The sequence below is a fragment of the Talpa occidentalis genome, unplaced genomic scaffold (genome assembly GCF_014898055.3).
Source record: "Talpa occidentalis isolate TD23 unplaced genomic scaffold, MPIMG_talOcc4v2.1 talOcc4.18, whole genome shotgun sequence".
NCBI classification, from domain to species: domain Eukaryota; kingdom Metazoa; phylum Chordata; class Mammalia; order Eulipotyphla; family Talpidae; genus Talpa; species Talpa occidentalis.
The window spans coordinates 229230-246916 of NW_023601851.1; the positions used below are offsets into that span (position 1 = coordinate 229230).

The 17687-nt window shown below is 35.2% G+C and overlaps 1 protein-coding gene across 1 annotated transcript in view; it reads right to left on the minus strand.

Annotated features, from left to right (window-relative positions):
• Nucleotides 1–17687, minus strand: part of LOC119250804 (probable ubiquitin carboxyl-terminal hydrolase FAF-X) — a 129882-nt gene that overhangs the window by 31263 nt on the left and 80932 nt on the right. The window contains exons 27-32 of the mRNA XM_054697751.1: nt 9273–9381; nt 8506–8652; nt 7664–7810; nt 6835–7057; nt 3853–4073; nt 2186–2376 (exon numbers count right to left, since the gene is read on the minus strand). Coding sequence (XP_054553726.1) covers nt 2186–2376; nt 3853–4073; nt 6835–7057; nt 7664–7810; nt 8506–8652; nt 9273–9381 — 1038 coding nt within the window. The remainder of the gene's footprint in view (nt 1–2185; nt 2377–3852; nt 4074–6834; nt 7058–7663; nt 7811–8505; nt 8653–9272; nt 9382–17687) is intronic.

The following is a 17687-nucleotide window of genomic DNA, read 5'->3' on the forward strand; positions in this document are numbered from 1 at the left end:
AAGTAAACACTATGTTGCCTAAAATATGTAAATTTAACATAGTTGCTATTAAAATTCCAGCAATATTTTTCAAAGAAAATGAACAAAATGCTAATGAAATTTGTATGAATTCATAAGAGGCCTCAAACGGAAAAGTGACCCTGAGAATAATGGTCAGAAATGGAGATCATGGCCTCCCTGGTAGCGCAGCGGTTGAGCGCTGGGTTGCAAAGCTGCCCACAGCCTCTGCAGCGCTGGTTCATCCCTGGCTGCTCCTCGGCCACGGGAGGAGGGTCCCAGATGGCGGGCAGACCTCTCCTGCCGCCCGCTGCTTCCCCTCAGCAGTGTACTTTGGTCCTTCTGCCTCCTCTGTTTCCGCTCTGGTCTCTGGTGAATTCTCTCACCCTCCTGTACTTCTGACTGTACCCAGTGCTTGTATGAATAAATAAATAAATCTTTAAAAAAAAAAATAAAAAGAAAATAAAAGAAATGGAGATCATGTTACCCTTCTTCACTCTTTACTATAAAGCAGTAGTACTAAAACCAACACGGTACTGACACAGAAATAAATATATGGATTAACAGAATATAACTGAAAGTCTAGAAGTAACAAATATATGTACTGGGACCTAATCTATGATAAATCTGCCATGAACATAAAAATGAAGAAAAGGACAGTTGGGAAAACTGGAAAGCCAGAGGAAAAAAAAAGAAGTTGGATCACCTGCTAATCTCACCACAAAAATAAATTCCAAATATATTAAAGATCTGGATATAAGATCTACAACAATAAACTACATAGGGGAAAACATGTTTCAGATTATCAATTATTAAATGAATCAAAACCTAATTAAATAACTAAAATAGAGATATTTCCATCAGTTCCCCTGTCCACATTGACTATGCAGGTGTCCCTTTTTTTCTCCCTTTCCTAATAAACCTATCCTTCTAAAATGTTAAAAAAAAAGTTTCTATATAGTGAATGAACATATTAGATGTTTATTTTACAAAGACATTCTATGGGATGGGAGAAAATACTCACACACTGTATTAACATATTAGGGATTAGATTCAAAGATACAGAAAAAAAAATATACAAGTCAATAAATAAAACCCACTTAACAAAAACGGGCAATAGCTACAAACAGGCAAATTAACTGAAGAGGATATCTAGAAAGGCATATGAAAAGATGTCTCTTGTCACCTCTTAGATACAGATCAAAGCCACAATGAAAGACCACCTCACACCTAAGGGAACACACGTTAAAGACCTCCAATGACAAGTGATGGAAAGGGATGGAGAAATACCAACCTCAGTTCACTGCTGGTGGGAGTATAAACTGATGCAACTTTTATGGATTTACGTGAAGAAATTAAAAATGGAGATACCATATGTGTGTTTCCATTCTTGGGCATATACCCATAGAATATAAATCATCAACACAAAACCCCACAGGTTCCTCAATATTCAGAATACCACTGTTTACAACAGCTGGACATGAAAATGGCCTAAGTGACTGTTGATGAATGACTGGATCAAGAAGGTGTAAGTATATTCATTCACATCATGGCATATACAGACATAAGAAAGGATGAAATGCAGTCATTTTCAACAAAATTTAGGGAGTTTGAGAGTCTTATGTAAAGTAAGTCAGAACAATAAAAACAAATGCTGTATATTCACAATCCTGGAAATTACAGAGACAGCAGAAGAAAACCCACAAGAATGCATCTGGGAAGATTCAGACAGTGGGAGAAGTATCAGGACCAACTACCTGGTTTCTTCATAGGTGAAAACAGCTAATAAACAACAATACCAAAAACCTCTTTAAATTCTGACCTCTCCCCACAAAAAAGAGAAAGAGAAACTTGTTTGTCAAATGACGCTTACAAAGTAATGTAAATCATGAATATCAAAAATGTCTGATATTTGATTCATGGGAGGATTAATACATCAAGGATATGACTAAATTTTAGTTTTGTTTCTGTATAATTTAGAAGTTTTCTGAAACAAGAAATTATACTTAAGAGAGTAAAGAATACTGCCTTTATTTTTGCCTTCCATTGAAACAATGATTAAAAAAAAACCTAGGATATTAAAAATATTACTTTCTTTTAGTATTAAATAATATGTTTTAACATATATTTTAGAAGCTTAAGTAATATTTAGATATTTGTAAGTTGAAATTACCCACCCATAATTTACCTGAACTGTTTCCAAAATCCTCTAGGTACATAATATTGAAGTTGGGAAGCAGCTAAGTGACCAAAGATGACTTGAAGATGTCTTAGGACACCAATATTGTATTCTTTCCTATCTTCTGTCTTACTTAATGCTGGTTTGTCTTCAATCTGATGAGGATATCCAAATACATCATCTCGAGGATCTACATTAGTCTAGAGACCAAATAATATTATTTGTGAGCTAATCTATTTTTTAAAGTACCATAAATGAGACAAATACATAGTGAATTATTTATATTATTTTATATTCAGTATATCCAAACTAAAAGTGTTTCCATAACTACCTTAAGAAAATAGCCTTTCTAGTATTTAATTTATTCTTGTGGAGACAACTACATTCTTTATGTGCTCTCAGAGACAAACTGTGACATGATCAGAATTAATAATAAAGAGGCTAAGAGTTTTATTAACAGTAGCATAACAGGTATTCTAAAATGTATAACATAACAGGTATTCTAAAGGTCTTAATCACTCAACAAAGCAGATGTTAGTTGTTTGATAGACAGCAGAATATGTTTTTATATTTTTAGCTCTGTGCCTGAGATGTATGTTATATAAATAAGTAACATCAAGCTCTTGCCACTAAGATGTTCATAGTCCAGGAAAATAAACTAGTAAGTAGGTTCACAACTGCATGCAATCTTTAGACAACATGAAGTACTGAGTATTCAGCAGCAAAGGTAGTATGCCTAATTTGAAATTTTGTCTTATTTTCCTCTTGTTAGTAAGATCAGCAATCTCCATTTATGTTTAACTCATGATTAGAATTTAAATTCTAACAAATAGTACTTCTTAAGCAGATACTGGTTTGGGCAAACAAAAAAGGATTCTAAAAAAAGCAATGCTACTCCAATGCCTGGATGTGTCATTTATCATATCTGAGAAGAGAGAAGGCATGTGTATTTTTCAGAATTTCTGTAATTTATGGGTTCCTATTGGAGAGTCTATTTTTGACCAGTAGACAGAAGAAATTCAGAAAAGAGGCATAACCATTTATTATGATTAGAAATTCTGTCTTCCTTAAACTTTCTATGCATTTATAATAAGGAAAAAATAAGAGATCAAATTTTGATATAAACATATCCAAAACCCAAGCCTTCCAATGTTTATGTGTTCAAGAGCAGGATCTTAGATGTTCATGGTGAATAACGGTATTTGCAACTAGCACTTCTATCATTTTATTCTGACTTAGATATTTTTGTTAGGTAGTTTGATTATTTGTTTTTATAAGCAACAGTATTAACAATACTTTGTGGCATTATTTAAAGTGGTGGACAAGTCTGTTTACTTGACATGGTTAAGTTATGAGAAGAATATTCAGAATATACTGAGAACAGATCATGAAACAAAGAATAAACTACGTGGGGCACTACACTTCAAAAGGTAAATATGTTACTTATCAAAAAAGAAGCATTTATAACTTTATTTCACCTAGTAAAACATGAATACATTAATGTTAATTAAAAAAAACGGATAAAATGAGCATGATATACAAAGATATTACCTCAGAATACTGTCTATCACAAAAGCAATTGCAAAAATCCCTGCAATAAGTGCAATATCTAAGAGCAAAAAGAATTATTTGGTATCTGAATCTCAAAACAGAGAACTTATAATCAAAACTTTTACCTCATTGTCTTGTTTCTCATCACTGAACATATCATCTTCTATATCACTACCTGTGCCTTCAATTGCAAGAATGCTATTCCTGATAGAGGGAATCATATATAACTGCTGAATCACAGAGTTCATATAACAAGTAGCACCAGCATTTTTGAGTCCCACAAATCCTTTCGGCGGACGGGGTCCAACAGGTGGTAAATATTCCCACTCAGTAAGTGCTTCACAAGCTGAAAAGAAAAGATTCTTATAACATGCAAATATTCTTAGTCCTAGTAAACTAATATTAGCCACAATTCTATCACCATTCAAACTACCCTGGAAGAATATGCTAAATTTTTACTTCATGTCCTCACCACAAAACTTTTATTGAAGCTGTTTCTGATTGTCTTCTTAAGATGTACTGTGCACTACTCAACTTCTTTGTGTACATATAGTTTTGACTTCACTTAATTATTAAATACACTTAATTATTTAAAAAAGAAATTAAAGTTTCTCTTTAAAACCTTTTTACTTTTGGGGGCCTCCCCTGGTGGCATAGTGCTTGAGCGCTGGGCTGTTAAGCTGCCTGCAGCCACTGCAGCACGGGTTCATTCCCGGCTGCTGGCAAGGGTCCCACATGGCTTGACCTGCCGCACCTGCTGCTCCCCTCACCAGTGTATTTCCTCAGTCTGCCTGCCCGTTCTGTTCCCTGCTCTGGCTCTGGTGAATTCTCTCACTCTCCTGAGCTTCTGACTATACCCAGTGCTTGTATAAATATATCAATAAATCCTTAAAAAACAAACAAACAAAAAAACCTTTTAAGAATTGATTCCTGGGGGGGGGGGGTCAGAATTTCATTTAAATAAAGTGAGCCACCAGGTTTATGTCATGTTTCCAAATCACAAAAAAATACACCTTCATATGAAAATCTGTTTCCTTCATGTATAAAATGGTTAAGGGTAAAAACAGTTTTGAACATATGCACAGCTGTATTATGGGGTCCACAAGGTGTGTATGAATGTTATGTGAGAACTGTACATCACAGCATAACCCCTCTACCTATCATAAAATCAAGTTTAAAAAAAAAATCAAATAGCATATCATGGAGACAGATTATTTAATTAAAATATATGCAACTGCACATTTTAGAGCCAATAAATAGAATTAGGCTTTTATGTACAAACAGGTATGTTAGTAACTAGAAAACTAAACAAAGTGAAAAACATCTGTACATAAAAATTAAGAAATGTAATTATTATAACTTGCATTTATAAAAATAATCTGTGAGGCCTTCCTGGTGGCGCAAGGGGTTAAGTCACAGCACTATGGGCTATCTGCACCCACTGCAGCACAAGTTCAATTCCTGGCCAGGGAGCTACTCACATGGAACAGCACACCTCTCCTGACTTGCCCCCTCAGCAGTGTATTTCAGTCAGCCTGCCTGTTCTGTTCCCACTCTGTCTCTGGGGAATCCTCTCACCGCCCCCCACCTCTGCCCTGTACCCCAGTTCTTGTATGCACAAATAAATAAAAAATCTTAATAAATAAAAAATAATCTGTGAACCAGGAATGGGTAGGAAGTTAATATTTTTCAATATACATTTTCTTTCATATGTGAAAAGTATAATGATAAAATCTGTGAGTTAAATGAGCAAAAGCAAAATTTCAAGAATCTCTTCCCTATGCATTATAGATTCAAGAATCTCTTCTCTATCCATTATAGATTCCCAGAAAACAGAGAAATTTAACTAAAAACTCCTACAATGTGACTATAACTTTTATCCTCTGAAAGCTGCATAAGATAATTTTAGTGCTGGGCCTCCCCAGTGGCGCAGCGGTTGAGCGCTGGGTTGCGAAGCTGCCAGCAGCCTCTGCAGCGCCGGTTCCATCCCCGGCTGCTCCCCAGCCACCGGAGGAGGGTCCCACATGGCGTGCAGACCTCTCCTGCCGCCAGCTACTCCCTTCAGCAGTGTACTTCGGTCCTTCTGCCTGCTCAGCTCCCCGCTCTGGCTCTGGTGAATTCTCTCACCCTCCCGCGCTTCTGACTGTACCCAGTGCATGTATAAACAAAACAAACAAATGAATAAATAAATAAATAAATTAAAAAACATGCCTCTGTTAAAAAAAAAAAAAAAAAAGATAATTTTAGTGCTCTTAGAGATTTATACCAAATTCTGTTCTTAAATCCTGGTTGTCTCTTAAAGTTATTCTGTTCTTAAATCCTGGTTGTCTCTTAAAGTTAAACATATTTAGTGTTGTTATTTTCTGTCATTTTACTTGTACTACTGTTCTAAGTTTCAATTCTTTTAAGATCTAAAGACAGGTATGAACCTCATGGAACCAATGGGAGTATTTGTTGAAAACAAAATAAAGTGCACTTAAATGTTATCTTCTATTAACTTTAATTTTCTTAGACTTGGAGTAAAAATTCTTTCCCACATGTCTTTTATGTATGAATATCTGTAGCATCAAATTTGACAAATCTGGAATCTGGAGTTTATTAAGTAAAAGAAAATGACATTTGGCACAGTTAACTGAATAGGAACCAATAGGAATGCACTGGCATTTGTATTATCTTATTATGTGCTTATATTGGTCTTAATTATCTTACTAAAATTATAAAAATGGGGCCTCCCTGGTGACGCAAGAGGTTAAGACACAACCTATGAAGCTATTCACAGCTACAGCAGCAGAAGTTCGATCCCCAGCCAGGGCGGCGACTGACATGGCGCAGCAGACCTCTCCTGACTCGCCTGCCACTCCCCTCAGCAGTGTATTTCCTTCAATCCTCCTGTTTTGTTACCCAGTCTGTCTCTGGTGAATCCTCTCACCCCCCCACATCTTTGGCTTGTACCCTAGTTCATCTTTAAAATAAATTATAAAACTATTTTCTAATTGCTATAAGGAAACAAACACAAATTAAGCATTCTTGAAATAAAAAATTCCAGAATTTTAAACTTGGAAATGTTTTCAACCAACAAAAATAGTTTCACAAATAAAAATACTTACTAGTTATTGCTGTGCCTATGTAATACATTTCAGTCAAACAGTCTACTATTTGTTTGAGATTCATTACACAGCCAACAGCTAAGGCTACAAGTAGTTCAAAACCAGCATTGATGGTAGCTGGTGAACTACAGACTGGGATAGCCTGCTCTGCTGGCATTTCTCCATTTCTAACACAGTGCAAGTAAACTTTGGAAGCAGGAAAGATGAACTCATCAATTAATTCCTAAAGAATTGAAAAACAGATTACATGTTATTAGCTATATTAAGTATTTTAGGAAAAAAAAAAGCCTTCAAAGGAAATTAAAAGAAAAGTTTTTTTTACATCTCAAAAACAGGTGTGCAATAGCAAATAAAATTTTACTCCAAAATACCAACTATAGTAAATATACTCAATTTTAGGTAATTTAAGAAGTTAAAAGGCTGGTAATTTAAGAGAAAATAAATTCTAGTACAAACTGAATTTAAGTAAAAATAAAGTATTTTATAAAGATACTCCTTTTCTTGAACTAGCTGTTGCTCAGAAAAGAAACATGTTAAAATGCAGTCTTGCCAGATTTCTGTTTTCCTTATTTTAAAAATCTGATCAAGTAAAAATTCAGATTTTTAATAACAGTAAAACCAAATAATATTGCTTATGAACTGACTTGTAAGTAATTAAAACTTGTACATAATCAACTAAAAATGATGGGCTTTTTACGAAGTAAATAATAAAAATGGCCAAAATGGTAATGAAGACATGTAATACCACAGCTATAGGTCAATCAGTTCCATTTATGACAAACATTTAAAAGGTGAGAATACTAGTTTAGCACCAAATTTTAGAACTTACTTTAATGAGATTAGCACCTCCTTTTTCACACCCAATATGATACTTTTTCTGAGTTGTTTGAAATGCCAACAACTCCTTTGTTAGTCCAAGATGGCCTTCTAACATGGGTTCTTCAATACCTGTTTCACCTGTGTTTTTCACATTATCCTGTCAAAGAAAAAAATATGTTTAATTTACAGCAAGAAGTCTGAACCTAGAAGGGGAAAGGAAATAACAATTTCCCCCAAACTTTCCACTCTACTGTTATTTTCTTCTACAAACTCTCTCAAACAGTAAATGTGGGCAATTTTGCCCCAAAGAACACTAGTGGTATCTGCAGCTATTTTTGTTTTTCACAAGTGGGTAGAAAGAGAATTACTATGGCAACTATCGCTTAATATCCCATGTGCACAACACAGCTCCTAAAAACAAAGAACAATCTGGTCCAAATGTTAATGGTACCAAGGCTGAGAAATTCTTCTAGAATAGACTTTACATCACTAGAAGTATGCTACCCTGAGGTCAAAAGCTATGCATTTCAGAAATACATCCTCAGAACTCTCTATATATAAAGTAAAAGTACTCAAGTGGCTAAATGGAAATGCTGATCTGCTAGACTGATAAAAAATTTTCTTGAAGCTTTGTCATTAAATATGGTAAATAATATGTGATAAGGACAGAAAGTCCCCAAATGGAGGAAATTACATTGAGCTCCAGCCAAAGGAAGGCATTTATCGTACATTCTTTGAAGAAATGAGTTATTAATTTACCTATCAAAATTTGATTATTCCCAGGGTTTTTTGGGTTAAATCCAATCATGCAATGGACTCAAACAGTAATTTATTAAATGATATACAACTTACCTTAATTCTTTTAAGCCAATCAATTTCATTGTTGAGAAGAATTTCAGCATTGGGTAAATTAATATTGCTATTGTAAGCATAATTAAGAAGGTGCCGTAGTAGAATAAAATAATCACCAGAATCTTTACCTTTTTCTCTGGCTGTGCTCTGAAACATAACAATTCAAATAAGATGAATGTGCATTCTGCTTAGAAATTTTCATTTAAAACTGAGAGATTTAGTAGATGAAGTGGCAATACTTTCATCAATGACATAAAATAGGAAGACCCTTGAATTCTGTTTTTTTAGAAGGTCACATACTCTTTCCCCTCAAAAATTTATAAAAAGCAGGGTCTCCCTGGTGGCACAGTGCTATCACTAGCCACTGCAGCATGAGTTCAATCCCCGGCCAAGGAGCTACCCACATGGCACAGCAGAGCTCTACTGACTCACCCACTGTTCCCCTCAGCAGTGTATTTCAGTCAATCTGCCTGTTCTGTTCCCCAGTCTGTCTCTGGTGAATTCTCTCACCCCCCTCACCTCTGGCCTGTACCCCAGCTCTTGTATGCATAAATAAGTAAATTTAAAAAAATTATAAAAGCAAAACAAAAACATCCATCTATAAAATAGTATAATAATTAATTTCTAACTATTCTGTTTAGTAAACATAGAACAAATTAATAAAATTTTTAACTGTAATATTTACATTCCTCATGTTAATGAACATTTCTGAACATTGCTTATGTTAATGAATTATTATCAGTAAGTTCATTTTAAAAATGTCTCACCCGCAAAATGGTAAAGAGCAGAGTAATGAAGAAAAGCAAAGGTCTGTGTCCCATGCAACATCTGGTGCACATTAAAAAAAATTGCTCCTGTGCCAACTGTCGAACAGTTCTGAAACAAAGACATTTTTCTATTTTATATATTATCGTCACAAAAAAGACCATCACATTTTAAAAATGGTTTAACAGGAAAGAAATATTAAAATTACAAGCACACATTAGCACTTAGCAATGTAAAAAAGATAAACAGCTGAATGTTTAAGTTACCACCAAATAAATTGTGAATTACTGGGTTAAATTTATTAAGATTTGACTTACATAAAGCTAAATTATACTGAATTTTACACAGGATTCACATTACTTATAAACAAAAGTTAACATCTGGGAAATGAAGTTAGATGGCTAATGTCCTATTTAAGAATTTTATTGATTGCAATGGCAGTCTAAAACACAGACTTCTTAAATATGAATTCTGAAATTAAAAACAGTAGAGTAATAATTCAAAAAATAATTACATAAGAAAAATTGCAGAATGGCCAGATTCAAGTTCTCATCCTTCTACAGAAACATTGGAATATGAACATAAAAAACAGAAGTCTATATAAATTAACCAAAAAGTAAAATAACAAAGCTAGAAAATGTCAGCTTAAAATGATAGGAAAATTGTTCTGAGTTATCCTCACACTCCTATGCCTGTGTGGTAATGACCATGTTCCCAATTATAGGCCCTAATTTCCTGTTCTGGGAAAAGCAAAATAGTCCTTGTTTACAAACTACTGTGTTTGTTCTATTTTGTCTATCTAAACTTTCTGAAAATGAAAATAGAGAACACTCATCTTTGTTTTCTCAGAACTTACTTTAGAAAATGGCAGGTATTGATAAAAAATAAATTCTTGTAAGTAATGTGATTAAAAAACCATAGTCAGAAGCAAAGATTATAGCTGAGCCATACATAGACACAGTAAATCAAAGGATCAGAGTTTAGAAATTTGGAGGGAGAAAGAGGAATTTCGGGTATCATAAGCAATCAAACACTTATAATATTTTTAAAATTTATTTACTTATGTATACAAGAACTGTGTGGGCCAGAGATTTGGGGAGGGTGAGAGGATTCATCAGAGACAGATCGGGGGGTAGAGTAGGTGGATCTACTGAAACACTGCTGAGGGGAGCAGCAGGCCAGCCAGGAGAGGTCTGCTGTACCATGTGGATAGTTCCTTGGCCAGGGATTGAACTCATGCTGCAGTGGCTGCAGCGAGCATCATAGGTTGCACATTGGGTCATTAGGAAAGCCCCAAAATAACAAAATCTTGTTTTTTCCAAAGATTGATATATGATTTATGAATTTACTGGGTCTTTCTTCAGTATAATTTTATAATTTTTTTTAATAATTTTTTTTTTTGTGATTTTTTAAAAAAAGATTTATTTATTTATACAAGAACCGGAGTAAGGCCAGATGTGCAGAAGGGTGAGAGGATTCACCAGAGACAGACTGGGGAACAGAACAGGCAGACTGAAATGAAATACACTGCTGAGGGGAGCAGCGGGTGAGACAGAAAAGATCTGCTCGCCATGTGGGATTCTTGCTGGCTGGGGGGGGATAAAACCCATGCTGCAGAGGCTGTGGACAGCTTCACAGTGAGGCGCTCAACTGCCTGCGCCACCAGGGAAGCCCTGGATCTTTCTTATTTTTATACGTCATCACAATTTAGTCTGATTTAGTGAAAAACAGCCATAAAAGCAAAAAAGGAGTGAAATATTTAAAGTTGAGGGGAGGGGAAACTATATCAACTTAAGATTTCTGAATACAGAAGAACCGTTTAAATGGAGGGAAAAAAAGACTTGCCGACAAGAAGAAATGAGGTGTCAGGGGCCAGCAGATCTCTCTTGCAATTAACATAAAAAGAAATTCTTTAGGAAGAGGAAATATATCTATAGAAATTACAAACTTGGATCTATGTGAGGAAAGGAAAACTGAAATATAAAATCTTTTACTTTCTTATTGTTAACTGATCAATAGATAATGTCTGCAAAATAAGTATTAGGAAAAATTGGTGAATATAATAATAAGAGAAAAATGAAATGAATGACCATTACAAAGAGAAGGATGACTTTCTGCAGATATATTTATTGTACCCACTTATAGTGGAAGGTATTTACAGAATGTAGAATCTAGAAGATGTGACTATTCCTCATATAAACTTAAATGTAAAAATGACTATTCCTCATATAAACTTAAATGTAAAAACTTAAATGTAAAAATGGAATATAAGTAGTCAGGGAAGTATTTGTTGCCAAATTTAACAAAAGATAAAATAATCCATCATTAACTAACTTGATATCTATGACAAATAATTCAAAATAATAATTAAAAAAAATAGGTGAAGGAAGACTCTAAGAGAACATAGACAATGCCCTGGAATAAAATTCATAAACAAAATGGTAAATGTGAAAAGAAATGAAGAAAACTGTAATTCTGCAGCTGAAGAATGAACTGGAAATGAAAATAAGCATGAATAAACTGATTCATTATATACAAGAAGTCCCCAAAAAAGACTGAGAGGATTTTTCAGCAGAAATCTGACATATCAAGAGTGAATGGAGGACATAAAGTAAAAAATTGTTAACCTGGCATACTATGCCTACTTCTTTCAAAAATGTAGAAAACTATAGCGACATCTCAAACAAAAGTAGAGATTTCATCACTAGAAGGAATTGCCTTATAAGAATTGCTAAAGGAATTCTTCTTGCTGAAATAAAAGAACATGGTGAGGAATAAAAAAACATTTTAAACTATAAAACTTAAGTCAGAAAGATAGCCAAATTCAATATATTCTAATACTGTCATGGTGTTGTATAAATAACTATAGCTTAGTGTAAAAAACGGAAAGACCAAGGTTAAAAAAAAACCAGCTACAGTAATTTGTTTATGGATACAAAATGATGCAAACTTTGACATCAATTAACATAAGATGTGGAAGGAGGGACAGTAAAATACGGCCAAAGATTTGAAAACACTTCTCTGCAAGAAAATTAAGTGTTCATTTTGTATACAACTGAAGTTATGATATCAGCTAAAACGGTTTTAAAATATTTCATGTAAGCCTCATGGCAACTTCCAAATTCACTGCATTGGACCAGTGCTAACTCTAATACCAACATCTGAGGACACTACAAGAAAAAGTTACAGATTACTACATAAAGTTGAAAATCAATATTCCTTATAACACATGTGGCTGCTTAAATTGCCACCTCACTATGCAGCTTTGGCCTCTCCCATACAAAGTCCATTTGGTCCACTCAATCAATTATCCAAACTTAAAGAATGCAAACCACTGACCCTGCAAAGATTCCACTCAAGTTAAACAAAAGCAGGATGCTTAACCCCCAGGGACAGTGAGTATACATCACAGGGCGCAGGAATTCCTGGGGAGCTATGGACTGTTACGTTACTTTGTCCCAGATAAAATGGGAACAATGAGGAGGTGAGAAGCTTGATTTTGATCTTCAAACTTGGGATATAAAACTAACCCTGATCCACAGACTCATCTCCCCCAAAGTCTAGATAACCTAAACATACATTTGCTTCCTTCTAACTTTTCTCTGAGTTCTCCTGCTCCAAGTAACTGACTCTGTCAAATCTTTCAATCAATATAAAGACCAGGTTTCACCTTTTCAGAAGCATCCTGCCTTAACAGCTTGCTCCATGACCCTATTTCTTTGATAGTGTGATGTTACATGATGCAACAAAGTTAGATTAAAAATATCCTCAACAAGGGCCTCCCTGGCGGCACAAGGGGTTAAGCACCACACTATGAAGCTACCCGCAGTCACTGCACCACGAGTTCAATCCCCAGCTAGGGAGCAACCCACAAGGCGCAGCAGACCTCTCCTGGTTTGCCCACTGCTCCCCTCAGCAGGTCAGTCTGCCTGTTCTGTTCCCCACACTGTCTCTGGTGAATCCTCTCACCCCCCACACCTCTGGCCTGTACCCCAGTTCTAGTATGCATAAACAAATAAATCTTTAAAAAAAAAAATCTTCAACAAAATAGCAAACCAAACACAACAATATACTAAAAAGACTATTTACCAGAATCAAGTAGATTTCAGGGTGCAAGGCAGATTCAAGAAATGCAAATCAATAAATGTAATATATAGCATATGCACAAAGCGAACAGAAGGCTTCTGACTCTCAACAGCTAATTATGGCAAAAACTACTAATAAACACATTCAGCAAAGCTGCAGATACATTAAAAATTAGAAATTAAAAAATTCCATTGATAAATGCATCAAGAATAAGCTTCCTAGAAACCTGTAAACTGAAATGATAAAAGAAAATGAAGACATAAAGAGTCCAAAAAGGTTCTGTTTGTGAATAATTTAAAAATCATCAGATGCCCAAATTAATATATATATATTCAATGCAATCTATGTACAGTTTACCTAAATACCACCAAAATTCCAATGGTATTTTTCACATAAGAAATTCCAAAATTTTATATAGCATCCCACACCAATTAACCAAAGCACAGCAATGAAGAACAATAAAATTGGAAGCATAATACTTCCTGACTTCAAACTATACTACAATACTGTGGTAAGCAGAGCAATATGGGATCATCATAAAAAGAAATGCATCTCAGTGGACTAAAGAACCCAGATGGGCCTCCCCGGTGGCTCATCGGTTGAGCTTTGGGTTGAGAAGCTGCCTGCAGCCTCTGCAGCGCTGGTTCAATCCCTGGCGGCTGGGCGAGGGTCCCACATGGCGCTCAGACCTCTCCTGCCGCCTGCTGCTCCCTTCAGTAGCGTATTTCATCACTCTGCCTGTTCTGCTCTCCGCTTTGCTCTGGTGAATTCTCTCATCCTCTTGCACTTCTTACTGTACCCAGTGCTTATATAAATAAATACATAAATCTAAAACAAAAAAAAAAAAACCAACCAACAAACAAAAAACCAACCCAGACATAAACCCATTTGTACAGTTTAAAAAAACCCAAAAAAACTACTTAATTCAAAATAAATTTAAAACCAGATGTGCATGTAAACTCTCGAACCATGAAAATCCTGGGAGAAAAGGAGACGATAAAGTCCTTGATGTCACTTTCTTTTTTTTTTTAAATAGAGGCATGTTTTATTTATTTATTTTATCTGTTTGTTTGTTTTGTTTATACATGCACTGGGTACAGTCAGAAGCGCGGGAGGGTGAGAGAATTCACCAGAGCCAGAGCAGGGAGCAGAGCAGGCAGAAGGACCGAAGTACACTGCTGAGGGGAGCAGCGGGCGGCAGGAGAGGTCTGCATGCCATGTGGGACCCTCCTCCAGTGGCCGGGGAGCAGCCGGGGATCGAACCGGCGCCGCAGAGGCCTCGGGCAGCTTCGCAACCCAGCGCTCAACCGCTGTGCCATCGGGGAGGCCCTGATGTCACTTTCTTGATGTTGTTTCAGTCTTAGACCGATGTAAAAGAGACGAAAGCAAAAATAGAAAAGGGAGACTAGATCAAAGAAAGCCACGAATAAAATGGCAAATTATTGAATGGGAGAAATTATTTGCAAACACATAAAAGGTATGGAGTTAGTGTTCAAAATATATAAAGAACTCATACAATTCAATAGCAAACTGAAGAGATGTTTTTCCAAAAATAAACAGTAGCATTATTTTAATAGTGTACACACTTCAGTATTCATGGAGACATAAATAGATATACACTAACACATTACATAAGATGCAGTATCACTCAGTCATAAAGAATGAAATCATTAATTATAATGACACCAACAGATGCCATGATTAAGTAATGTCATACAGAGAAAGACAAATAGAATTTCACTTTGTATGTGGAATCTACAAAGAATATGAGGCTCATAGATACAGAAAACAAACTAAAGGCTGCCAGAGGCAGGGCAGTGAGGTCCTAGACAAAATGGATAAAGGGGATCAAAGAATAAATTTCCATATGAAAAATTAAAAAGTGATGGGACTCTAATGAATAGCAAGGCACTATAGCTGTATACTGTATTTCATGCAATACAGTATACAAAAGTTCAAGGAAATTTTTTTTCTAATTCTATGCACAGCAAAACACATTTTGGCTGATCATTTTACAATGCACACAAATAGTCATGTTTTACACATGGAACTAATATAACCTATATAATATGATTATATAATGTTATATATCAGTTTAACCTCAGAAATAAAAAACTAGAGAATAACCAACAGACCTAGAAAAAAAAAATGAGCAGAGCAGTCATCAAAAGCATTCTCAGCAAACAAAAGCCCGGTAGCTAGAAAGGTTCACTAATGAATTATACTGAAGAATTAACAATAATCTTAATAACTTAATGAGAAAGCAAGATAAATATCACAAGATCAAAAACCCCTTAAAATATGTATGCAAATAAACTAAGATCAACAAGCATATAAAAAGTTCAATGCCACTAATCACATATGCAATCAAGCTTTTTTTTACATCCATTAGTATCACTCCCTGCAAAATGAGACTTGAAAATGTGAAGAAATTAGAACCCTTGTGCATTTTTGATAAGAATATAAAATGGTATAACAACTTATGGAAAACATCATAAAAGCTGTTCAAAAATTAAAAAAGGGGCCTCCCTGGTGGCCCAAGTGTTTAAGATGCAACTTATGAATCTATGGGCAGCCTCTGCAGCACCAGTTCAATCCCCCGGCCAGGGAGCTACACACATGGCACAGGAGACCTCTCCTATCTTGCCTGGTGCTCCCCTCAGCAGTGTGTTTCAGTGATCTGCCTGTTCTGTTCCCCACAGATCACTGGTGAAACCCCTCAACCTCCAGACGTCTGGCCTGTACCCCAGTTCTTGTATGCGTAAATAAACCTTTAAAAAGAATTAAAAAAGGAAATAGTATATAATCCAACAATCCCACTTCTGCTTATATATTTGAAAGAAATCAAAGCAGGCTTTTCAAAGAGATATTTGCAAAATTATTCACAATAAACAGACAAGATACGAAAGGGGCCCCGAGTGTCTATAGAAAGATGAATATATATGAAAATGTTGTGTGTGTGAAACCTAAAATTAAGAACCTTAGCCTAGTTGAAAATAAGTCAGGCATAGAAAGACAAATATTACTCAATCTAATCATGTGAAGTAGTGAAATGCATAGAAACATGAAGTAGAAATGGGACTGACTTTAGTGTAAGTAGAGGTGGTGGAGGGATAGTAAAGATGAAGTGGTGGGAGAACTGGTGTGGAGTAGGTTCAGTTTTCAAGATGAAGATGTTCTAGAGTTCTATTACATAACCATGTAAAAAATAAATAGTTTGGTGAGAGATTTTTATTGTTGTGTATTTTTACCATGACTGGATATTGGAATATGTCACTTTGGGGCCTATACTGAAAACACTATATAATGTTTCTCTTTTAGTTAGTTAATGTTATGAATTACATTAATTGATTTTTTTTTCCTGGTAAGTTTTTTTAAAATTTAATTTAATTTTATATATTTTTACATTATTTTTCATTTTTGCACAATGTATGCATTTTCATCTTGGTTATACTCCCCATACAATTCCCACACACCCATATTTGACAGGATTTACCTGCAGACATCTAAATTGGTAAATTGTGTTATGTATTTTTTATAATAAAAATCAGACAAAATATTAGCAAATACATTCGTAATAATTAAAAACACACGATAATTGAGATTTATTCCAAGAATGAGTGGCTTTATACACAAATCAACATTTTAAAAACATACATGACCAGGTCAATGAAGTGAGAAAAAATACTTGAAATTTTCAATAAGTTATCTTATTGCTATTGTCAGACTTTCAAAGATTAAGACCGAAAGTTTTCCTTCTGTCTCAGGAGTAAGACAAAGTTTCAACTAAACAAAATAAAGGTAAATGAAAAACACATCTAAATTGAAAGAGTAGACTTAATTTTTATCTGCAAATGAGTTAATCTTATAATTGAGAAAACCCTAAATAATTCAAAGAAGAACAAAACAGTAAAAACTTAAAATGTTAAACCAACATTAAAACCCCACAGAAGTTTTAATGTTAGGGGGAAATGTTTGTCCTGAGCAAATTCCTCACAGGTTTTGTGGACTCTACCCCCACTCCATCAAGATACTGGGAACTACAAATACCATGGGCACCAACAGGAGGGTTGCAAGGACCTGAGGGTGGAATTAAGCAGCCATGTTTTTTGTCTGGGTGTATAACTAGCCATGTGAACTGGGGTTGCTCTATTGGCCTCACCGCGCTTGGCTTTTTTCCAGCTCTCAATGGGTCACTGGGCTTCAAGGTTAGCTAGACGGGTAGGATGCATTCATGAATTTATCTCCATCTTCTCCCTGAGTTACTCATTTCTTCATTTCCCCTTTCTTGCAAATAAACCTCTTATTAACCTTTTGTATGTGCCTGCAGT